The 25,132-nt window shown below is 54.9% G+C and overlaps 1 protein-coding gene across 1 annotated transcript; it reads left to right on the top strand.

The window, feature by feature from the left end:
- Positions 1 to 4,383: 4,383 nt before the first annotated feature.
- On the top strand, positions 4,384 to 24,387 carry TRIM38 (tripartite motif containing 38). The gene is made up of 7 exons (XM_066353083.1): positions 4,384 to 4,500; positions 6,850 to 7,353; positions 9,267 to 9,362; positions 10,821 to 11,051; positions 12,433 to 12,455; positions 14,725 to 14,837; positions 23,687 to 24,387. The coding sequence occupies exons 2-7, from the start codon at positions 6,946 to 6,948 to the stop codon at positions 24,208 to 24,210; spliced, it is 1,395 nt and encodes a 464-aa protein (XP_066209180.1). The 5' UTR covers positions 4,384 to 4,500; positions 6,850 to 6,945; the 3' UTR covers positions 24,211 to 24,387.
- The last annotated feature ends 745 nt before the right edge of the window (positions 24,388 to 25,132 follow it).

A 25,132-nucleotide genomic window follows, 5' to 3' on the forward strand; every position in this document is an offset into this window, starting at 1 on the left:
GCTGCAGTCAGTGGAGCCAGGTGGATGCGCTACCACTGAGCCGACTGGCCAGGGCCTATTGTTCAGTATTCTGACCTGGACTTCAGGCAGCCTACCACCCACAATGGACACAGGCTCGCCAGGACAGATCCAGAAGATGCCTCTAGTCTTGGCTCCACGCCTGGGGAAGGGGCCTTCTAACACTCAGCGAGAGTGGGGGTGGGGGCTCAACCCAAGTATTTTTTTCTTGTCTGCATTCTCTCCTACCCCAGTCTTCAAGCACCCCTGTAGGTGAGTGAGGCGAGCCTTCCTCTCAGCTCGGGGGAACTGTGGCCTCCAACGGTGTGGCTCATGCCGTTTCTTTTTCTCTCTGTAGTCACGGGAAGAACACAATGGCATAAATGAAGTCCCAGCTTTCCAGCCAAGGGGTTTCTCAGAAAGGGTCCCTGAGTCGTGGGAAGTGCCCGGGGAGACCTGTGGAGGAAGGAGCTGGAAGCAGCAGCCCCACGGGCTTGTTGGTGAACTCCCAGCTCAGCCCCGAGCGCCGCTGCGTGGATCTGACCTTCACCGTCAGCCCACGGAACTGGGAAATGAACGGTGGACACATCAGCACCAGGGACCCTGACTGGCCGCCGGGGAGCACGCAGGCGAGAAAAATCTGAACTGACCCCACAGAAGCCTGGTGGGAACCTATATAGCTGGGATCTAACGAGGCTGAGAGTTTGCTAAGATAAAAATATCGATACTTTTGATCTCATGAGCTATTTAGTATTCAAATGACCCGGCTACACAACAAAAGTATTGAGCGTACAAAAATCACCCCTTTACCCACCCCTTCCTCATTATTTTCAGCTGACCAACCCCCGTCCTAGGACAAGATGAGAGAGCAAAAATAACAAAACATCACTTTTAGCCAACCAACAACAGTTCTTTCCTCCCACAATTTTTCTGACCCACTGTCTCCCAACGCTACGCACACTCTTCCTCCCTCTGGAATTCAAGCCTCTCTTTTCACATCAAGGTCAAATCCCTGACCCTCGAAACCACGTCCCAAGAAGCTGAAGGAGTAGCTCTCACCGGACCCTCAGCCCAGCCCAGGGAAAGTGAAATGAACGAAATGAACATACACTTTCACAGCCTACACTCACATGACAGTTTAAAAACGTTCACTCCTCACTCTCCGCCCCCAGTACAAGGCTTCACTGCTCTACACACTCCCTTACTAACTCAAGCCCCCTTAGGCTTCACCAGAACATCGGGAATCACTTTTCAGGTGGCCACCTGCCAACTGCAACGTCACTGTCACTCTGCAGTTCCCAACCACACATTGGTCTCAACGAATAGATGACCAGGTAGGTCCCTCCGGAGACAAACGGCTGTTTTCTCCAACCAGCCCGGTTCTGCTCCTTTCCCACATGACAAGCCTCTTCTTTTCACTGCTCTTATCCAGGGGCCGTCAACCTTTTTATACCTACCGCCCACTTCTGTATCTCTGTTAGCAGTAACATTTTCTAACCTCCCACCGGTTCCACAGTCATGGTGATTTATAAAGTAGGGAAGTAATTTTATAAAATTTATAAAGCAGAGTTACAGCAAGTGAAAGCATATAATGATAATTACTTACCAAGTACTTTATGTTGGATTTTCGCTAAGTTTGGCAGAATCAATCTTTACAAAACAACTTGCTATATAGTTAAACCTATCTTTTTATTTATACTTTGGTTGCTCCGCTACCGCCCACCATGAAAGCTGGAGCGCCCCCTAGTGGGCGGGAGGGACCAGGTTGACCACCACTAGGGAGTGGTAGGGGTCAGGTTGACCACCACTGCTCTCATCCCTCCCTCTCTCTGCCTTTTCCCTTGGATCACCTCCCACCCTGCTCTTCCTTCTCATTTTCACTTCACTCAAGGCGAACTCCTCCTCTCTCTCCCCTTATTGGGGCTAAGATGGCATCGACATTATTAGCCCGGACAGCAGAACTCCAAGAAAGGAGCACACCTCCTTATCCTCTTTTTTTTTTTTTTTTTTAATAATTTTATTTTTTTAATGGGGCGACATCAATAAATCAGGATACATATATTCAAAGATAACATGTCCAGGTTATCTTGTCGTTCAATTATGTTGCATACCCATCACCCAAAGTCAGATTGTCCTCTGTCACCTTCTATCTAGTTTTCTTTGTGCCCCTCCCCTCCCCCTTTCCCTCTCCCTCTCCCCCCCCTCCTCCCCATCCTTATCCTGTTTCTCACCCCTTTTCAATTTCTCTCTCTCCCTGCCTAACACACCAAGGTGTGTTCATCCTCTGCAGCGAGGATGCCTCCCTCTGGTTTCCTACTAACTGGACAGAAACCTGTACTCTGACAGACCTCTCTCTCAGTGTTGATAGAGCCCTCCACAACCAACCCCTGCCTAACTTCCAGTGACCCAGCGACTCCGGCACGCACGCACGGGAGGGCAGTGAGGGTCATCCCTCTCTTAGTAACTCTCAGCATAACTTTGGGGGCCGGGACAGGCATAGGAGGACCAACAAACAGCTCTGCAACACTTCAAAACCCTGTCAGAGGATCGGCAAGAGAGCCGAGATATTATCATAGAAAGCTCAGTCAGTTTACAAAACCAACGACTCCCTCACCATCCTTACCTTACAAGATAGGCACGGATTAGGTCTCTTCACAGCCAAAAAAAAAAAAGGGGGTGGGGACTTTACCTCTTTCTAGAAGAGAAGTGCTGCTTCTGCGTCAATCCTTCAGCCTCAGGGATGCAACTCAAACTAACTGAAAGTTCAGTAGGGGCAGCTAAGAGGAGAGAATGTCAGTCCAACACCTGGGATGCTTGGTTCAACCAGAGCAATTGGTATATATGCACGTGCTACTCCCTTTCGTAGGTCTTAGAACCCTTTTCATACTTGCTTTAATTTTCCTGCCATGTCTTGTTAGGCCTCCTTACTTCTGTTCTCCAAGAAACACTTTAGGATATTTACAAAGCAGTCCATCGGAGAGATGACAGTTACTTCCAACCACCACTACCTACCACCTAGCCCGAACCTCAGACCAGCGGACTCCCATTCAACCCCTCCCCCGGCCTAAACACTTCACAGAGGGACCCTCAGACCCTCCCCCGAAAGAAGCAGCTACGTTAGAAGAGACTTGCTCCTTTCCGTAAACAACAAGAGGCTGGAATGATAGGTTTGGGTCCAAGGCTCATTTAAAATTCGAGATCCGTTTAAACTTCAACTTCCCTCATCGGACCTCCCACTGGGGCAGCTTCTTCATTAAACTTCTCCTTTACCTGACCACCCTCTCCCCTTAAGCAACTCCCTCCACCCTGGGAAGGTTCTGGGAAGTGTTCTTGGGGCAAGGGCGGCCTTGGGGAGGGGCCTGAGGTTTGGGAAAGGGAGACAGTCTGTGACCAAGACCACAAACCAGGCTGTGCTAATCTGGGCATGACCAGGTGCAGGCAACCCCCCTGCCAGCAGATGCCTGCAGTAACCCCAACATCAGACACCCCCTTCCTGCAGCTCTCTGCTGATGATGTCACTCGAGTCTCAGCTGCATAAATAAACTTCTTATAAAGCCAGTCAGGCCTTGATAACCCGGAGTCCAGGTCTGACTCTTGCCCGGACCTCCGCCTTGAACCCCTGCCTGTGTGTGTTCCTAAGCAAACGCTTTCCTGAGCACCTGCCGCTGGTTAGTGTATCTGCCTCTACATTTGTAGCAAAGTCTTATTCTGAGGTGGCAATCTGTTCTGTTTTTTTTGTTGTTGTTTTGTTTTGTTTCTTCATTAAGTAATAAATCTAGATTGGGCGGAAGTTTTGCTCTTATTTTAAATTAGGGCCGGCTGGAGCCGGGTGTCAGTGTGGACCGACCCCGCAAGTGTATTTTCCACGGGCCCCAGCCCCTGGGGTCTCACATGGCTCCTGGCTCCCAGCTGGGTCATAAGAGGCCCCGTTTGTTCTCCTGACAATTGTTGACTCGACTGCTAAGTCTGTGAATCGTGCAGAGAGGACACCGAGGAGGAAAAGGAGACCCAGCTAACCCCCTGCAGAACGGTTAGGAAACAAGCAACCTCAACAGAGCAACAACAGATAATAATAATAATAGTAATAATAGTAACAACAACATCTGCCCAGAAGGCTGGCGCATGATCCCAAGGGGGGTTGGTTGGTGGAAAAGCAGAGAGATCTCAAGTCTAGGGCCCCGGGAAGCTGGGCCGCTCCCGGACTTCAGACGCTCTGTGCCGGGGCCACAGCCTAGTTTATTCCCGGGCTGTTCCTCTGCCCCCCGCCCCCCTTGTTTTCCTGGCTGTAAGGAAGGACGTCCTCCCCGGGGCTCCCCTCCCCTTCCGGACCGGCCGGGCTGGAGATGGGGGTATGTGGGGGGGGGACAAGGGCTCTTTCCCTGCAGACGCCCCGCCCCGCCGCGCCGCGCGGTTTCCTTTCTGCGCGAACTCCTCCCCGGCCTCCGAACCGGACCGCTCCGACCGGCCCGGCCGCGGAAGGAACCCCCGTCTGCAGTGGTCCAGGTGGGGGGAGCGGGGGTCCAGGCCCGGGTCTCCCCTTGGGGGGCGGGGGACGCGACGCTTGGGTGTCAGGGAGGGGGAGGTTCATGCTTCTGATAACGGGGCGCCGGGGAGACTTGGGGCCTGCAGCCGTTCCCCCGGCCGCTTTCACTTTCTCCAAACTCTGGGCTCCAGCAGCCTCCCAAGTCCCGGGGACAGCACCCTCCGCCCCCGAGACTTCCGAAAGGACAGGTCGTTTGGTGGTGGGGGTGGTGGAGGGGTTGGGGGCGCACGGAGCCCCAGCCACTGGGGAGCCAGCCTGGCGTCGCTGGGGTGGCGTGGGGGGAGAAGTATCTCCTGCCCAGGAAGGAAATGCTTCCGAAAAAAATCCTCTCGGGGACTCCCAGGGGCTGGAAGTACCGTATTCCCCCATGTAGAAGACGCGCCACCGTGTTGGGGCCCGACCTTTGGAAAAAAACAACAAAAAAAGACAGCAAGCGGGAAAGGCAAGTTTAAAAAAATCTACTGTCACTGTATAAGACGCAACCAGTTTTTTAGACCCTACATTTTTCGAAAACAAACAAACAAACGTGGAGGGTCTTGTACATGGGAAAATACGGTAGCCTACGGCCACTCGAGCGAATTCCTGCTTTTACTTAAAGCCCGGTTAGTTAGTTCAAAGGAAGGTTGCTCTGTAAACAGCTTCCTGTCTCTGAGCAGCCGCAGCTGTGGCCCAAAGTCCCCCTCCTTCGCGGTCCAGTTGTTGGGCCCTCACGGGTGGACATTAGGAAGGTGACCAACTTTCTTACCATGAAAAGGAGGACAAAAATAATTGGAAGGAAGTAATATCAATAAAAAAAACCATTTTATTCATGGCAACAATAATACAGTAGAATATGATCAGTGCATAATAAAGAGAAGTGTAGTATTTTCTATTGTCATTATGCTTACATGCCTATTAATTTTTAATAATCATGGTCAGAACAAAGTACTCATTTAGATACAAATACGTCACATCCCATGCAATGGATCTACTCGAAGACGGACATTGACAGAGGAGTCTTCCAATATCAAAAAGGAGGACATGTAGGAGGGCACTTTTCAAGGGAGGACGGAACTTACAAAAGAAGGGCTGTGCTCCCTAAAGGACAACCATTGGTCTGGTCACCTTAACATTAGGTGGTCTTACCTCCCCCATCCTCCCCTCCCCTCCCCTCCCCTCCCCTCCCCTCCCCTCCCCTCCCCTCCCCTCCCCTCCCCTCCCCTCCCCTCCCCTCCCCTCCCCTCCCCTCCTCTCTCCCCTCCCCTCCCCTCCTCTCTCCCCTCCCCTCCCTTCCTCTCTCCCCTCCCCTCCCCTCCCCTCCCCTCCCCTCCCCTCGTCTCCCCTCCCCTCCCCTCCCCTCCCCTCCCCTCCCCGTTCCCATCAACTTGAACTTCTCCTGGGCCACAGTCCTGGGCTGGAGAAGAAAGGTCACCTGCCTCGTCCTGCAGGACCAGCCCCTTCTCTGCCCAGACCTCTTTTTTCTGTCTGTCCTTCCTCTCAGGTCAGGGAGGACCTCAGGAGGAAAAACCGGTGTTCCTGGTGAACTTGCTTACTCGCACAGCACCCTGGTTGGGTCTGCACTGAGACCATTCACCTGGTGCTTCTGTTCTCTGTAGGGTGGGAGTGGAGTGGAGAGATGGGTGTGTGTGTGTGTGTGTGTGTGTGTGTGTGTGTGTGTGGTGGGGGGTAAGGGTGGTGCGTGGGGGGTGGGAGTGGAGTGGAGAGATGGGTGTGTGTGTGTGTGGGGGGGGGGTAAGGGTGGTGCGTGGGGGGTGGGAGTGGAGTGGAGAGATGGGTGTGTGTGTGTGTGTGTGTGTGTGTGTGTGTGTGGTGGGGGGTAAGGTGGTGCGTGGGGGGGGGGCTGGTTCCCGTCCAGTCGACTGTGTCTCTCTTCATGGAGTCCTTCACAAACCACCCAGTTACCTAAGAGTGGCAAAGAAACACTTCTACATGAAAAGTAGCTCCTTGTGCTCCCTGGAGTAGGAAGGAGTTTCGAACACCCTCGCTGCCGGGTTCCTCTCTCCCGCGGCGGCGTTTGTGCGGGGAGCCCTGCCTTGCTCTCTGGCTCTCTCAGCGCTTCGTCCCACGAAACCGTCCTAGGGATGGGCTGTCCCAGGTCGGGGCTGCCGCCCAGCCACCTGGTGGGATGCTCAGCAATTGAGATCGTGACCAGCGGCAGGGAGACACGGAATTTTAAGTTCTTATTTTATTTTAACGGAGTTAAGTGGCCACACGTGATGGCCACTGACACATTCCACCGCGCGGATATATATCATATATATATATATTATTTTGCATCATCGGCATTCCAATCTGTTTCTTCCCTCTAGAGAGAAGACCACACAGCGGCTCAGGTGAGCTGTCTTTCCATCGCGGTGGGAAAGTTCTGCCTCTAGATCCCGGGCGGGAGCTTTTCAGGAAGAGCCATGGCCTCGGCCACAACCAGCAAGAAGATGAGGGAGGAGGCCACCTGCTCCATCTGCCTGAACCTGATGACAGAGCCCATGAGCATCAGCTGTGGGCACAGCTACTGCCAGGCGTGCATACTGAGCTTTCTTGACAACCTGCTGGGCATCGTGCCGCTGCGGGAGTTCTACTGTCCCCAGTGCCGGGCTCCGTTCCAGAGAGCCAGCCTCCGGCCCAACAAGCAGCTGGGCGGCCTCATCGAAGCCATCAGGGAGATGGACCATGAAATGTCCTGCGAGGAGCACGGAGAGCAGCTGCACCTGTTCTGCGAAGAGGAGGGCCGGCTCATCTGCTGGCGCTGTGAGCGGACGCCGCGGCACAAGGGGCACGTCACCGCGCTCCTGGACGAGGTGCGCCAGGGCTACAAGGTGAGTGCCCGTGGTCAGCGCGGTCAGGGGCTCCCCGAGGCCTCCCGATCCTCCGGCCACGCCACGGCTGTGAGCCTGAGACAGAGCCCCCCTCACGCTGTGCTTCTGAAAAGCGGCTGAGGGCGGGTCCTCCCCAAATCGAAGTCCTGACCGTCCATCCTGACCCTCAGCGGATGGTCCGGCCCTCGTCCCACTCTCGCTGTTGCTGTGAGGCAGTTGAAGGATTTGGAAGTGGTTGGTCGGGAAGGAGGAGGCGGACGGACAGGTTCTCACGGCTCATAAGTTCCTCGCCCAAAGAGCACGTCCAGGATGCTGACTTTGCCGGAGGCTGAGGCGTGGTCCTGCGCTGTGCTTGACTCCTCCTCTGCCCACCTGGGGTCCCAGGACAGTGTCCCCACTCGGGTCCCGTGTTCCCTCCCACACAAGGCGGAAGGTGGTCTTGTTTTTTTTTGTTTTTTTTTTCTGAAGCTGGAAATGGGGAGAGACAGCCAGACAGACTCCCACATGCGCCCGACCGGGATCCACCCAGCACGCCCACCAGGGGCTACGCTCTGCCCACCAGGGGGCGATGCTCTGCCCCTCCGGGGCGTCGCTCTGCCGCGACCAGAGCCACTCTAGCGCCTGGGGCAGAGGCCAAGGAGCCATCCCCAGCGCCCGGGCCATCTTTGCTCCAATGGAGCCTTGGCTGCGGGAGGGGAAGAGAGAGACAGAGAGGAAGGAGGGGGGGGGTGGAGAAGCAAATGGGCGCTTCTCCTATGTGCCCTGGCCGGGAATCGAACCCGGGTCCCCCACACGCCAGGCCGATGCTCTACCGCTGAGCCAACCGGCCAGGGCAGAAGGTGGTCTTGTATCAGGAAAGCTCTGGGTCCTCCATCGGGATGTGTCCACACGAACTCCCCTCAGCTCTCAGCAGCTCTTCCCGAAGCCCCCGTAGGGCAGGAAATGACTGTAACAGGGATGTTCCCCTAGAATTCCTTTCCCCACTAAGTCGCAGGAATGAGGGCCGCGCAGGGTAATGGTCATGGGATTCAGGAGTCGTACTGTGTGGTTCTGCCACTTCTTAGATGGGAAACTGAGCAAGTGACTTAATATCTCATGCCTTAGTCTCCCCATCTGTAACTGGGGTGAAGAGCAGCCCCCTCTCTCCCCAACACCCATGCCCAGGAGCTGTGACAAGCTTTAAGGACATGACTATATGTAAAGCTCTGCTCTCAGCACATAGCAAAGGTGTCCCCGACCTTGGCTAACAAGGGTCACAGAGCCCTTGACCGAGAGTTGGTTTCACTGAGCACAGGGCTGACTCTTGTGCTGACCACGGCTAGCTTAAAATGGCTGTCTATGAAAAGGTGAGAAACTATTTTAGAAAATAACCTAAGGGCTTGATGTGATACTAAATCGTTTAAAACCGGCGTCACGGTACCATTCCTCAGAAGACGACAGTGTCCCCCTTTTCTGTCCGCTGTTTCCAGGGACTTCCAGAGAGATCCTGGGCTTTCCTTCCTGACCCAGCACCTTATTTCATAGAACCTTCTTTTCCATGACTGTTACCTTACTTTGTGGGCCGTGCTCCCCCGGGAAGACTTGTGGTGGACAGAGCTGAGGACAGAGCAGCTCTGGGTCAGCAGGGGAAGTTGGGCTCATATAGCTTGATGACCACTAGCAGAAGGACGTTTCTACAGCACAGAAATGATGTTAAAAACCCCACCACCTGCTCGGGGTTGTCAACGGGATCAAATGTGTTATTGTGCAGACAGCCCTCAGCATGCGTGCTTCTCGGCAGACTAAGGACTCGATACACACTCCCTTTCATTCTCATAGTCTTAGGGGCCGGGGGGGGGGGTCTTCCCAACCCCAGGGGCCCAATGAAGAGCTGCTGAATCGAATTGACTTGATTCACCCCATTTTTCCTCCAGGAAAAGCTCCAGGAAGCTGTGACAAAACTGAGGCAACTGGAAGAGGAATGCCTGAACCAGAGAGCGTTCACGGCGAACCAGATAGCCGAGTGGAACGTAAGTAAGAACGTGGGTTCATTGATCTCCAGCTGTTCTCTGTCCTAGAACTTAGGCATAGGGGACGATCGGGCAAAGCACGGCGGTGGTCTCACTAAGCCGGACCAAAGAGGTGAAGCCTCGAGAAGAAGCCGTTCTTTGTTTTTATGCTCTTAGTCATCATCTACATCCAAGAGAACTCATCTCCTGTCTCGTCAGCCTTGCAGGAGTCATCGGCCAGGATTCCGACGCCCGTCAGGAGAACACGATCCGTGTGCCTGTTGACCAAGAGCCATCCCTTACTGGGTGTCAGATTTTTCAAGGCCTCCAAGTACCTTCCGGGTCTGGAGGAGGCCTCATTGCCTTGACAGGTTTCCCACAGCGCAGGGTGCTGCTTTCAGAAGACAGCAGCCCTCCCGGCTGAAATTCCTGTTACTCAGACTCAGGAGTCTGATCAGGGAAACCTGTCTGCTTAGCACAGAGGACCGTTTCTGCCACAGGAGCCTGTACCTTTGTGACTGCAGACCGTGGGTCTCTGACCGCTTCCGTGGCTGCCCAGCCTTGTGGCCTTTACGGTCACGTTTATGTCAGACACCAGCTTGTCGTCAAACCCTGTAGGACCCGAGCCCTTTTGCCTTTCTCAGGGGTTAATATATATATATATTTTTTTTGGTAAATCAATCAAAATTACACCTCTTTATTTTCGTCAGATTGGCAAAACGTGTGCTATGTTTTAGTGATTAGTTCATGTGTGTCACGGGATGAAAAAGAGTTGAAAATCGCTGTTGTCACTGAGACTGTTTGACCTTGGCCCTCACCCTGTGATTAAATTATCTAGCACTCCCATCCTGCGTCTTGGCTGAAGAATAAGGAATATCATCAGTCAGGTGACAGAGGCTCTGTGACAGTCAGTGCCTCCCAGGCAAGATTCTGCAGCAGAGAGCTGGAGACATCCCTCCAGCTCCATGGCTCATGGGCAAATAACGCCATGGCAGTTGAGCAAACTTTCTTTAGCCTGTGCCTGGGCATTCAAAGTATGAATGACGTAAACTTTACCATTTTTAAATATGCAGTTCAGTGGCATTGGGTACTTCTGTATTGAGGTACAACCATCACCGCTGTCCACCTCAAGAACTTACCAGCGTGCAAAAGTGAAATTCAGGACCCAGCCAGCACTAGCTCCCCATTGCCCCTTCCTTTAGCCTCGGTGAACGCCGCTCTGCTTTCTGAGTCTATGAATTGGACTGCTCTAGTGGAGTCCTATATTTGTCCTTCTGTAACCGTCTCGTTTAGCTTCACATCAGGTCTTCGTGGTTTCTCCATGCTGTAGCCTGTGTCAGGATGTCATTGCTCTTTGAGGCTGAATAATAGACACAGTATATTCCACTGTGTCTATAAACCACATCTTTGTTCCTCGATTCAGCCGTGGATGGGCTGTTGGGTTATTTCCAGTCCTTGAGCATCTTTTCTTGACTCTAGGAGAAGATCAAGATGAAGAGGCAGAAAATCCGGTCGGACTTCAAGAATCTGCAGAGCTTCCTGCAGGAGGAAGAGAAGTCTTACCTGTGGAGACTGGAGGACGAACGAGAGCAGACCCTGAGGAGACTGAGGGACAGCGAGGCCAGACTGGGGCAGAAGAGCCAAGAGCTGGAGAGCCACATCCTGGAGCTGGAGGAGAGGTGTCGGGGCTCTGCCCAGAAGCTGCTGCAGGTGAGGCTGTGCGCGCGGAAGGTGGGAAGGCGCTGTGTCCCTGAGCTGCGGGGCTGTGGCAGCAGGGGAATGGGTGAGGACCGCCTGCCTCGCTCAGGGTGGCACGTTAGTGTGGGGCTTTTTATTAAAAAACTCTTTTCCAAGTGAGAATAGGGGAGATAGACAGACTCTTCCATGTGCCCTGACCGGGATCCACCCAGCAACCTCCATCTGGGGCCAATGCTCTGCCCATCTGGGGCCGTGCTCGCAACTGAGCTATTTTTAGCACCTGAGGTAGAGGCTCCCTGGAGCCGTCCTCAGCCCCCCGGGACCAATGTGTTCAAACCAATTGAGCCATGGCTGCGAGAAGGGAAGAGAGAGAGAGAGAGAGAGAGAGGGAGAGAGAGGGGGGGGAGAGAGAGAGAGAGAGAGAGAGAGAGATAGATAGATATGGGGGAAGGGGAGAGGGGAAAGCAGATGGTCACTTCTCCTATGTGCCTGACCTGGTATTGAACCCAGGACATCCACATGCTGGTTGGATGCTCTACCACTGAGCCAACCAGCCAGGGCCAGTGTGGGGAGTTTAAAGTCACATTGCTTTTAGATCTTTTAGATACAGATGGATCTCTGCAAGGTGGCCTCCACTGGTCTGCAGGGCACCTTCATGGGCATCCGAAAAATATCGCCGTGCTGGGTAGACATGGTGGGTTCGTGGGCTGAACAGACTCATGGGATATCTTCTGCTTCCATTTGCCTCTGTCCTGTGTGCCCAGAGCCCTGACTGTCAGACAGTCCCCTTGGAAAGCTCGTCTAGGTCACTGGCAAGCGACCAGTCAGGGCCTCCAGCGTGAGTGACACGCTGTGTCTGATTGGTCCAGAGCTGGAGCACAGCCTTCCCGCGGCTGCAGCTGCTCATCCCAGTCCCCACTGGAAGAACTAGGGGTCCCACTGTTGGACTGACGCTGTCACACGGCTGCTCCACTTCCGTGTGGCACCAGCAGCCACCGCCTCTGTGCCCAGTCTCCGGGACTATGCACACATCCCCCGCTAAGAGCTTTTGTGACAGGTGTTTTCTCACAGGGTTCATTCTGAGGGAAGTTAGGTCAATGAAGGCCAGTCTCCCCCGCAGGAGGGCGGGTAGGGGGGCAGTGCCCAGCCTTCCCCCCAAGCCACTCACAGGCTCCCCACAGCCCTCAGCAAGGAAGGTGACAGACGCAGAGGATGAGAAACACCCTGCCTTGCTGACTGCCCCATGGGTCAGCGTGGGAATCCACCCACTGGGTGTCCATACCAGTATCTAAGGCTGGGGTCACTCTCTGTGCTTTCTGGGAGGGAGCACTGCTCAGAGAGCCACCCATGAAGACTGACGTCCCCACACTCACCCTTGTCATCGTTTCTCTAGGACGTGAAGGCCGCTTTGAGCAGGTGAGTGCTGAAGGCATGCGGACGGGAGGGAGGAGGGGGCACTGAGATGATGGGGTTCACTTCACTGGTGCAGACAGGAGGGAGGAGGGGCACTGAGATGATGGGGTTCACTGCTGTGGACGGGAGGGAGGAGGGGCACTGAGATGATGGGGTTCACTGCTAAGACGGGAGGGAGGAGGGGGCACTGAGATGATGGGGTTCACTGCTAAGACGGGAGGGAGGAGGGGGCACTGAGATGATGGGGTTCACTGGTGCAGACGGGAGGGAGGAGGGGGCACTGAGATGATGGGGGTCACTGCTGTGGACGGGAGGGAGGAGGGGCACTGAGATGATGGGGTTCACTGCTGTGGACGGGAGGGAGGAGGGGGCACCGAGCTGATGGGGTTCACTGCTGTGGACGGGAGGGAGGAGGGGCACTGAGATGATGGGGTTCACTTCACTGCTGTGGACGGGAGGGAGGAGGGGCACTGAGATGATGGGGTTCACTGCTGTGGACGGGAGGGAGGAGGGGCACTGAGATGATGGGGTTCACTGCTGTGGACGGGAGGGAGGAGGGGGCACTGAGCTGATGGGGTCACTGCTGCGGACGGGAGGGAGGAGGGGGCACCGAGCTGATGGGGTTCACTGCTAAGACGGGAGGGAGGAGGGGGCACTGAGATGATGGGGTTCACTGCTAAGACGGGAGGGAGGAGGGGCACTGAGCTGATGGGGGTCACTCTGCAGACGGGAGGGAGGAGGGGGCACCGAGATGATGGGGTTCACTGGTGCAGACGGGAGGGAGGAGGGGCACTGAGATGATGGGGTTCACTTCACTGCTGTGGACGGGAGGGAGGAGGGGCACTGAGATGATGGGGTTCACTGCTGTGGACGGGAGGGAGGAGGGGGCACCGAGCTGATGGGGGTCACTGCTGTGGACGGGAGGGAGGAGGGGCACTGAGATGATGGGGTTCACTTCACTGCTGTGGACGGGAGGGAGGAGGGGCACTGAGATGATGGGGTTCACTGCTAAGACGGGAGGGAGGAGGGGGCACTGAGATGATGGGGTTCACTGCTGTGGACGGGAGGGAGGAGGGGGCACTGAGATGATGGGGTTCACTGCTAAGACGGGAGGGAGGAGGGGGCACTGAGATGATGGGGTTCACTGCTGTGCACGGGAGGGAGGAGGGGGCACCGAGCTGATGGGGTTCACTGCTGTGGACGGGAGGGAGGAGGGGGCACTGAGATGATGGGGTTCACTGCTAAGACGGGAGGGAGGAGGGGGCACTGAGATGATGGGGTTCACTGCTAAGACGGGAGGGAGGAGGGGACACTGAGCTGATGGGGTTCACTGCTGTGGACGGGAGGGAGGAGGGGGCACTGAGCTGATGGGGTTCACTGCTGTGGACGGGAGGGAGGAGGGGGCACTGAGCTGATGGGGTTCACTGCTGTGGACGGGAGGGAGGAGGGGGCACTGAGCTGATGGGATTCATTGCTGTGGACGGGAGGGAGGAGGGGGCACTGAGATGATGGGGTTCACACTGTGGACAGGAGGGAGGAGGGGGCACTGAGCTGATGGGGTTCACTGCTGTGGACGGGAGGGAGGAGGGGGCACTGAGATGATGGGGTTCACTCTGCAGACGGGAGGGAGGAGGGGCACTGAGATGATGGGGTTCACTGCTGTGGACGGGAGGGAGGAGGGGGCACTGAGCTGATGGGGTTCACTGCTAAGACGGGAGGGAGGAGGGGGCACTGAGATGATGGGGTTCACTGCTGTGGACGGGAGGGAGGAGGGGCACTGAGCTGATGGGGTTCACTGCTGTGGACGGGAGGGAGGAGGGGGCACCGAGCTGATGGGGTTCACTGCTGTGGACGGGAGGGAGGAGGGGGCACCGAGCTGATGGGGTTCACTTCACTGCTGTGGACGGGAGGGAGGAGGGGGCACCGAGCTGATGGGGTTCACTGCTGTGGACGGGAGGGAGGAGGGGGCACCGAGATGATGGGGTTCACTTCACTGCTGTGGACGGGAGGGAGGAGGGGCACGGAGATGATGGGGTTCACTTCACTGCTGTGGACGGGAGGGAGGAGGGGCACTGAGATGATGGGGTTCACTTCACTGCTGTGGACGGGAGGGAGGAGGGGCACTGAGATGATGGGGTTCACTGCTGTGGACAGGAGGGAGGAGGGGGCACTGAGATGATGGGGTTCACTTCACTGCTGTGGACGGGAGGGAGGAGGGGCACTGAGATGATGGGGTGCACTGCTAAGACGTCCCTGCCTCTGCTCATCCCAGGAGTCAGGCTGTGCACCTGGACACGCCGGAGGCCCTCTCTTTGGAGGTCCACACCGTGTGCAATGTTCCTAAGGTTTACTTCGACGTGAAGAAGCTGTTGAAGGGTTACCAAGGTATGTGCGTGAGATAAGATACCCTCCCCTCCCCATTTTACTAAGAGGCTTAAAAGGCATTTTATGATTTAGACCAAGTGCTGAGAGTGATTTTGTAAATATGGTTTTTATACTTGTGTGTGATTGACACCGGCTCAAGACGGCCAATCGCATTCCAGCTCAGACAGGACTATTATACTGTAAATGGGGAGGTTTTCCTACTAGAAGGTTCTGAGAGGAAGGAGGAAGGAGACTCAAACCCCCTCCCTTCCCCACACCTGGGAGGAAGAAGGTAAACAGCCAGGAATGCAGAAGGGGGAAGGGAGATTTGAGTAGCTCTTTCCTCTCCCCTTTCTTTCTCCTTAATGGTTGGTTTACAAACGCTTATCCTCTGACATCCTCTAACCCCCTCCCATCCTGGAATCGTGTGATTGACGTAGGTACCTCTAGACAAAGGAATCACGAGATCTATGTATATGAACTTGTGTTCTGTAAAGGCTATATAAGATGTCAGAAATTTAATTTCGGGGAGCATGTGTCTATGGAGCTATAGCCCCACGTGCTCCGCTGGCTTTTTTAAATAAATTCTCTTTTTCCTCTTACCCACTTGTCTGAGTGTCTATCCTCCGTTAGATTGCTTTCCTGCTACGTTCGGGCACCAACCAAGCACACAGGGACGCACTTTATCAGCTTAGTCCAGTCCTCTCTCCGATCTCTGGGCCACGTGATATTTCTGCTTCCTGTTTCACACAACCGAGGCCTCTGCTCACACACCTGGTCCAAACAGGGCTCAGACTCAGGCCCAGGCTGTGTTCTTATACTGCAGGAATCGCAGGAGCACAAAAACACCCAGACAACTTGAAGAAGGAAGTAGGATTGATTAAAGCTGGCGGAGCACGTGGGGTGTGTAGCTCCAAAACACGGGCTTCCCGAAGTTGACTTTCTCACAGGTTATATACCTTTACAGTATCTGAGCAGTGGGCATGGGATTTCCTTGTTTAAGGTGTCCCAGGACTCAAGGAGAGGGGATAGAGGAGTTTTGATGGGGTCAGCAACGGGGGAGGGGTTTCCAGATCACTGGCCATAGTGACATACAGATCTTGCTCTCCTTGCTTTGTATTGTAACTATGGGATATAGATCACTTATCACTGGCTGATTCGGTTACCCCAGCTGGTTCCTTTCCCTTGTATTCTTTTTTTGTGTGTGTGTGACAGAGACAGAGTCAGAGAGAGGGACAGATAGGGACAGACAGATAAGAAGGGAGAGAGATGAGAAACATCAATTCTTCGTTGTGGCTCCTTAGTTGTTCATTGATTGCTTTCTCATATGTGCCTTGACCGTGGGCCTTCAGCAGACCGAATAACCCCTTGCTCGAGCTGGCGACCTTGGGTCCAAGCTGGTGAGCTTTGCTCAAACCGGATGAGCCTGCGCTCAAGCTGGTGACCTCGGGGTCTCAAACCTGGGTCCTCCGCGTCCCAGTCCGACGCTCTATCCACTGCGCCACCACTTGGTCAGGCTCTCTTGTATTCTTTTCATTTCTTCATCCTCAAGGAAGAGGGGGCTTGCCCCTAACTTCTACACTCCCCCCTTTGAGAGTTCAGAATTTCTTTTATATTGGAGTCTCTCATTCTTTATCTGATCCCAAGGGGGAGGCCTGCTAGTGGTGGGTAAAGTATACACGGGCCGTTGTTCGTTGCTGTACTGTGGTCCCTATCGTGTTCTTTATGTTGTTTATTAATAGTGGCAACAAACACGGACCTATTAAGCAAATTCCTAGGAGTAGTAAGACTGCTCCTATTAGGGTTTTAAACCTACTGAAGGCTGAGAACTATCCCCTGAAAAGGCTGCTGGGGTTTCCTTTCTGAGTTCCCTCACACTCACAGAAGCTCTAGAAAACTAGGTGGTGGAGACCTTCCTTGGTGACATGGATACACAGTTCACAGTCCTCTGTTCTAGTTCCCTGTCCCTCCCCGGAGTCTAATTATAAGGAGCCCCACAGCGAGGTGCCTCAGGTTTCGGTTGTATGTGGACCAGCCAGCTCCCGGTTTGTGGCTGGAGCAGGGCATGTTGTCCTTCTCAGGGTCAACTTACAAGGGTCAGCAGGGTTAGTCTTTGCTGTCCACGAAGGTGTCTTCGCTGGGGCCGCAGGCCTCAGCCGGCTGTGGTAAATCTAGGCAGATAGGCCTTCTACCTTGGCAGCAGTGGGAGTGGTCAGAATCACAGTGTAGGGTCCCTTCCACATGGGTCAGAGAGGAGCTGGATTCTAATCCTCAACTCACACCTGATTTCCCTGGGGAAAAAGAATGGACATGGGCAAACAAACTGATCAGAGCCCCGTCTAGGACCCACTTGGATATGGTACCGGCCACCTTGCCTGAAGCTCTTAATTGCCTATGTAGTTGTTGTTTCTCCTAATTCTTGGGGAGTCCCTGGCAAGCTATGTAATAATATTGGGGGAGGCCTATTGTATAATACCTTATAAGGTGAATACCCAGTGTTCTTGGAGGGGGTTGCACTGAACCTTAAACAATATTAGAGGCAAAGCTTGCACCTATTTAAGACCTGTTTCCTGACATAATTTGCTAAACCCTAACTTCAGAGTCCTGTTCATGCGTGCCACCTTCCCCGAGCTCTGAGGTCTACATGCCATGTGAAGCTTCCGGGTGATATCTAACGCTTGAGCTGTTCCTTGTATTACCTTAGCCACAAAGTCCGGGCCATTGTTGGAGCCTCTCTGAAGTGTCAGGCTAAACCTTGGAACTACCTTTCTGAGCAATGCCCTTGTTACTTCTCTGGCCTTTCCAGTCTGGATGGGATAGGCTTCTACCTATCCTTGTTGGGGACCAAATAAGCCAACAGGATATTTTGCAGTTGGGGACAGAGGTGTTGGGCCCAACCCCCCACCTCACCTGCCTGATTAAGTTAACAGAGGGCTGTGCTTCCCTGCTCATTCTGCCCGCTCCTGTTCCCCAGAAGGAGTGGAAGCTAGTTACTTCTTTGTTTAAAGTTAAGATGGTAGGGGTTTTTCTGCACCTGGTGGTTTTCTTGTGTTGCCTTGGAAACGTGATTGATTTGTTAATGGCCCACGTTGTCCAGTAAATAAAGACGGATGAGCCCTGGCCGGTTGGCTCAGTGGTAGAGCATCGGCCTGGCGTGCAGAAGTCCTGGGTTCGATTCCCGGCCAGGGCACACAGGAGAAGCGCCCATCTGCTTCTTCACCTCTCCCCTTCTCCTTCCTCTCTGTCTCTCTCTTCCCCTCCCACAGCCAAGGCTCCATTGGAGCAAAGATGGCCTGGGCGCTGGGGATGACTCCTTGGCCTCTGCCCCAGGCGCTAGAGTGGCTCTGGTTGCAACAGAGCGACGCCCCAGATGGGCAGAGCATCGCCCCCTGGTGGGCATGCCGGGTGGATCCCGGTCGGGCGCATACGGGAGTCTGTCTGACTGCCTCCCCATTTCCAGCTTTGGAAAAAAATGAAAAAAAAAAAAAAAAAAAAAAAAAGACAGATGTCTTTCTGGGGGCGGCCATGTTTTTGTGGCTCGAACAGTAGTGACTGTGGACAAGGAGCTGCGGTGTCCTCCTGAACCCATCCTGTATATATCTTTCAATCTCTGTCTGTCTATCTTACATTCAATTTCATACCACTTCCCGCTCGAGACCCTGGAATAGACTCGTCGCGCAGGCCGCGGCATCTCCTGCCTTCTGGTGTCCTTGGCGGTGGATTACTGCTATCTGTTCTGGCTTCTAGACTGCTTCCAGCTGCTGGAGAATTTCTCCTGGATGTTTGAGGTCCTTGCCCGAGCTGTCAAGAGCCCTCTTTCTGGCTCTGTGGACTTGCAGAGTAAGACAGGCAAAGCAGAAACCGGTACACACCCTGCTTGCCTTTCCCCCGGCGAGTTGACCGAGCTGCTTTTATCTGGACGCAGCTCCCAGTCTGGGTCTCTTAGGGGTTGATTCTCACAGGCTGGAGTATACCGCCTCAAGCACTTCTAAGCAACTGTGTTGTGGCTTTCCCACATTCACTGGGAGCAGTGTTGCTGGATTTAGAGTGGTACACACCTCTATTACTAGTCTTGGGTTTTCACATAATCAGCTCTGGTACTTGGTGAGGCGGGCATTAGTGAGCCAGTGATGTCCTGTGACATTCCTCAGAGTCACTAGTGCATGTGGCACCGCACCTGCGGGTCTTGTCCTCAAGTTAGTTTGTCTGCCTCCTGTACCAGCATGGCCGTGGCTGCTAGGGCTCTTAAGCACGGTGGCCAGCCCTGTGCAGCCCCGTCCGGTTGCTTGGAGAGGTAGGCTACCCGTCTAGGCCATGACCTGAAATCCTGGGTTAATACACCCACTGCCGTCTTTGTGCTCCTCTCTGAGACGTACAGCACAGAGGTTAGAAAGCTCTAGCACTGGGGCAACTCGTAATTCCTTTTTAAGGGTCTGAAAGGCATAGTCCTGTTCTGGCCCCCAGTCCATGGCCTCTTTTTCTCCCTCCCCCTTTGTGACTTCATAGAGGGGTTTGGCCAGTACTGCAAAGTTGGGGAGCCACAAACAGCAGAATCCTACTTGTGAAGCCAATGGCCACGGCCCCCATCACAGCTGCCTGGCCCATGCAGGTATGCATTTGATTCAGACAGACAGTAATGAAACAACGGAGCCAAGAACTGGTGGGCCATTAGCTTTAATCCTAGCTTGCACCCGGCGGGCAAGAAATACACACAGTGGGAAAACACTTCCCTTTCCATTCAGGGCTCCCAAAGCCACTGACTTATTCGAGTTTCCTAGAATCAAAGGTATCTAGCTCACCAGCCTTATTCACCTTTGTTCCCCATCTCCTTCTCTCTGCACAAACTCTGCACAAACTGGCTTCTCCTTTAGCACTCCGCCATCTTGGCTGCTTCTCCTCTGCAATGCTAATTTCAGGAACCCAGAGAGAGCAAGCCCCTGGTCTGCCCCATTTTGTAGTATATAAATCAAAACCTTTAAGCCAACATACAAATAAGAAAGTCTCTGACACAAAGCCACTTACCTGAGGCATAAATGGGATTCCTCCTAAGAGTGCACCACTCCCCATCATGCAACAGTCAAGGGTGTGGGGAAAAGCTTAGTGTTGAAAAGATCTTAGTATTAAAAGGGTGGGAAAGGCTTAGTCTTAAAACTAAGCCTTAGGCTATAATGACTTTGCCGGCTTACAGCCTGTCCCCCACACCCAATGTAAACAATAAGGGAGCAAACATATCATATTTACAAACTTACTCCACCGACACTACTGTATCCAGTAACTCTAACTTGTCTCCTCATGGTGGGGGCTGGGATGTTCTAATCACCTGTTTCCGTTCTACCCCTGGCCTCCTCTCCCCCTGCTGGAGAATGAATCCCAAGTATTTTACTTGCCTTTGGCAGACCTGGGCCTTCTTCTTCTCTAGATGACGTAGACGCTTGTCCGTTCCTCGAGCACATCCTTGGAGAGTCTCGTGACCTAGCGACAGGTCATCCACGTACTGAAGGAGGACACATCCTATGTCCTGTGCAGGAAACTTCTGGAGGTCTGGAGTGAGGGCCTCCCCAAAGATGGTGGGGGAGTTCTTGAACCCTTGCAGGAGCCTAGTCCAGGTGTGCTGTGCCTTTACCCCTTAGCCGGGACCTCCCGTTGGAAGGCAAACAACTTCCGGCTTTCAGGAGCCCGTCTTACACTCAAGAAGGCATCTTTCAAGCCCAAGCGAGTGAACCGTGAGACTTGAGCAGGGAGGAGGCTTAGGAGTGCATGAGGATTTGGTACTGTCTGCTGCAGGGTCACTGTTGCCTTATTTATGACCTTCAAATCCTATACTGGCCAAGAATCATTGGTCTCTGGTTTTCTGACCGAGGGCAAAGGACTATTCTGGGGGGACTGGCACAGCTCCTCGAGCCTCTGTAAGTGCACCCGTCTTCCTTCCCAGGCCTCCCTGGGAATCGGGTATTGTTTCTGCCCGACAGGTTTTAACTCTTATCTGCACTGGCACTTGATTTATTGCCAGCCCGAGGGAGGGGGTTTCTTCAGCCCAGACTCCAGGGTATTTTTGAATTAGTTTTTGGCTTGGAGGCTTCCCAGATACGGCAGCAAAACTCCTCTACTCTTCCTCTCTTGGGGACAGTTCGAGTTAGAACAGGCCTGGGCTTAGGCACCTGTTGTAATCTCCCAGCTAGTGGAGCCTGGGCCGGATTCTGGCGATGCAGCGGGAGTCACCGTGGGCTTGAGCTCGGGCTGGGGCCCGGGCGAGTTTATGCTGGGACCTCATAAATCTGGTGATGACGGGCCTGAGTCAGGGCAGTCTCTGGGGTGGACAGAGAGTCAGGTGTGGACGGGCACAGCCTCGCCGGTCTGGGGTGGACAGAGAGTCAGGTGTGGACGGGTACAGCCTCGCCGGTCTGGGGTGGACAGAGAGTCAGGTGTGGACGGGCACAGCCTCGCCGGTCTGGGGTGGACAGAGAGTCAGGTGTGGACGGGAACAGCCTCGCCGGTCTGGGGTGGACAGAGAGTCAGGTGTGGACGGGCACAGCCTCGCCGGTCTGGGGTGGACAGAGAGTCAGGTGTGGACGGGCACAGCCTCGCCGGTCTGGGGTGGACAGAGAGTCAGGTGTGGACGGGCACAGCCTCGCCGGTCTGGGGTGGACAGAGAGTCAGGTGTGGACGGGCACAGCCTCGCCGGTCTGGGGTGGACAGAGAGTCAGGTGTGGACGGGTACAGCCTCGCCGGTCTGGGGTGGACAGAGAGTCAGGTGTGGACGGGCACAGCCTCGCCGGTCTGGGGTGGACAGAGAGTCAGGTGTGGACGGGCACAGCCTCGCCGGTCTGGGGTGGACAGAGAGTCAGGTGTGGACGGGTACAGCCTCGCCGGTCTGGGGTGGACAGAGAGTCAGGTGTGGACGGGTACAGCCTCGCCGGTCTGGGGTGGACAGAGAGTCAGGTGTGGACGGGCACAGCCTCGCCGGTCTGGGGTGGACAGAGAGTCAGGTGTGGACGGGTACAGCCTCGCCTGGTCGGGTGGACAGAGAGTCAGGTGTGGACGGGCACAGCCTCGCCGGCACGTAAGGTGGAGGAGCCAGGGTTTCTGCTTCTGCTGGTTTACTCGGGGTTAAAATTTCTGGCTCTGGCTGCCGCAGGGCTTGCTGGGTCTGGTGGAACACCCTTAGCTACCAACACTGTAGAAGTCTGACCTCTAAGCTAAGTGTTTATGTAGGGAAATGGTCGGGGTGGCCTGGATCTCTGGTGACTACCTGCTGCACCTTCTGTACCACGGACGTATCTAAGCTTCTTTCTGACGGCCACCCTGCCCCAGAAGTGGGCCATCCTGATTCACACAAGGTCCTTACTGTCCCTGGGGACATAGTAACACCTAATCCCCTGAGAACCCTTTCTTACAATTCTTGACCATCGTGGCTAAAGGAGTGGGTTTCCCCTGGGAACCTCCCACACCCCGATGACAGACAGCAGTCACGCCACAAGCAGGAATGGGGGAACGGGAGGGGAAACTGGGAGGGGACGCCACTCGCTTCCGTCCATCACCGGCCACTCCCCTCGCGGGAATGGCGGGCCCTCGGCTTATGGCAGGCTGATGTGAACCGTCAGCACGCAACGCTGCCTCTGAGCCCCACGAGGCGCCCTGCCCAACGGCGGTTCCGACCCAACACTCACTTCCGCCCTGGGGGGGAGTCGGGACCCCCTCCCGGTGTCCGTCTCGGCCCTGTGGGGGGAGTCAGGACCCTCTCCCGGTGTCCAACCCGGCCTTGTGGGGGGAGTTGGGACCCTCTCCTGGCGTCCGACTGAGGGGGCGGGACCCTCTCCTGGTGTCCGTCTCGGCCCTGTGGGGGGGAGTTTGGACCCTCTCCCGGTGTCCGACCCGGCCCTGTGGGGGAGTTGGGACCCTCTCCCGGTGTCCGTCTCGTTCACTCCTCACTCTCTTCCACACAACCTCCCACACACCAGTGGAGGGCGACGAGTCACCACTCCTAACCCCGTGGGACCCGTTCCCCACAACCTGTGGAGGGTGACGAGTCACCACTCCTGTGGGGACCACTCCCCACCCCTGTGGACAGTGCAGTCACTGCTCCTAACCTGTGGAGGACAACTAGTGACTCTCCAGAGGGTGACCAGCCTCCCTCTGCCCAGCGGGGCAGGACCCTAGCGAGCTTCCCTTGCCCGGTTTTCCTGACCGTGGCTCTGACGCCTCCTTTTTCCTCGTTTCTTCGCTGTCCGGTCCTTGTGGGGACTGGCGACTGGGGTCTCCCCTCTGTCCTGCAGAGGCGTCCACACGGGAAAATCCCCGGAGTACGCTCAGCAGGTGCGTCTGCAGGGTGGCTCGGGGGCTCCCCAGTGGGGTGCCTGAGGTCCACCCATTGCAGGTGTCTTTCCTCCTTGGTTCCCGGCCAACGCTCCATGTGTGGCAGGAATCAAAGGAGGACAAGAACGCCCAGAAAACTTGATGAAGGAAGTAGGATTGATTAAAGCCGGCAGAGCACGTGGGATTTGTAGCTCCAAAACACGGGCTCCCCGAAGTTGACTTTCTCACAGGTTATACATTTTTACAGTATCTGAGCAGTGTGCATGGGATTTCTTTGTTTGAGGTGTCCCAGGACTCAAGGAGAGGGGAGGAGGGAAAGCTTCGATGGGGTCAGATCACTGGCCATAGTCACATACAGACCCTGCTGTTCTTGCTTTGTGTTGTGCCTGTGGGATAGAGTTCATTTATTCCTGGCTGACTCGGTTACCCCTGCTGGCTCCTTTCCCTCCTGTTCTTCTCGTTTCTTCCTCCTCAGGGAAGAGGGGGCCTGCCCCTCCTTTCTCACTTGGCAGCAGGAAAACGTATCTTTGTTTCGTTTTGTTTCGCTTTCCTTTCAGTTCCCGTGACCCTGGATCCAGACACAGCTCACCGTGAACTGATTCTGTCTGAGGACAAGAGACAGGTGACGCGGGGGTGCGCCCAGGACAACCTGGCTGCCTCTCCCAGGAGATTCTCCGCCTCGCCCTGCGTCCTGGGCCACGAGGGCTTCACCTCGGGGCGACGCTACTTCGAGGTGGATGTGGGAGAAGGGACAGGGTGGGACGTTGGAGTCTGCGTGGAGAGCGTGCAGAGAGACGCCCGCGTCGTGCCGACGCCCCAGGCTGGCGTCTGGGCCCTCCGGCTGTGCAGGAAGGACGGCTACATGGCGCTGACCGGGCCCCTGACGCTGCTGGCCCTGCGAGAACAGCCCCTGGTGGTGGGAGTCTTCCTGGATTGCGAGGCGGGGCTGGTTTCCTTCTACAACATGACCGCGGGCTCCCACATCTTCACCTTCCCCAAGGCCTCCTTCTCGGAGGTGCTGCGGCCCTATCTGCAGGTGTACCCGTACTCCCCCTTGTTCCTGCCGACCCCCGATGAGTGAGGGGGGGCGGTCTCCTTCCTTGGCCTCACCGGCACAGAGATGGACGTATGAAACCCCGAGGGCAGAATGCTGGTCTGCTGTCTTCCCGCTGTTTCCCTCTACCCAGAGCGATGCTGGGCTGTGAGTGGTTTCTTAATAAATCTGCACTGGGAAAAAAAAAAAAAAAAAAAAAGAATGTCAAGACTAACAATCCCACTGACGGTCAGTCTGAGCTTTGATGTCTCCATTCCCTCTTTAGTGGCGTCAGAGCTTTGGTTTCCAGGAGTCCTTGGGTGACCAGAAGGGTGTGCCAGAGGTCAGGAGGTCTGAGTCCTCCTAGAGTGTTTGACACACTGGAACTCGGGTGGGGGGATGAGAGAAAGTTGCAGGTGTTTCTGCCCACTGACTGCCCAGAGCAGCAGGCAAACCAGAACAGCGGGGAACATCCTAGCCACTGACACTTGTTGAGTAACCAGAGCCACGGTCCTGGGGGACATGGTACGTGCAGGGCCGTTGGCCTAGAGGGCTCAGCCCAGACGGTAACCAAGCCAACTGAGAGAGAAGACGGGGAACTGGCCCACGGTGAGAAACTGCAGATGGGGGAGGAGATGGAGCGAGGTGAATTTTGATGGGGACTCAGGCCTGGAAAAGAAGTTGACATTTTTTTTTCAGACTCTTATAGCACCAGCTATCCTGAAATATTGTAAAATCTCAGTAAATAGTTATTGCTGGCATGATGGCTGTCAGTCCTTTTGTTTTTGTTTTTGTTTTTTGTGACAGAGAGAGAGAGAGAGAGAGAGGGACAGACAGACAAGAAGGGAGAGAGATGAGAAGCATCAATTCTTCATTGCAACACTTTAGTTGTTCATTGATTGCTTTCTCATATGTGCCTTGACTGGGGGGCTATAGCAGAGTGAGTGACCCCTATGCTCAAGCCAGCAAC

Source organism: Saccopteryx leptura, chromosome 11 (genome assembly GCF_036850995.1).
Source record: "Saccopteryx leptura isolate mSacLep1 chromosome 11, mSacLep1_pri_phased_curated, whole genome shotgun sequence".
In the NCBI taxonomy this organism is placed as follows: Eukaryota; Metazoa; Chordata; class Mammalia; order Chiroptera; family Emballonuridae; genus Saccopteryx; species Saccopteryx leptura.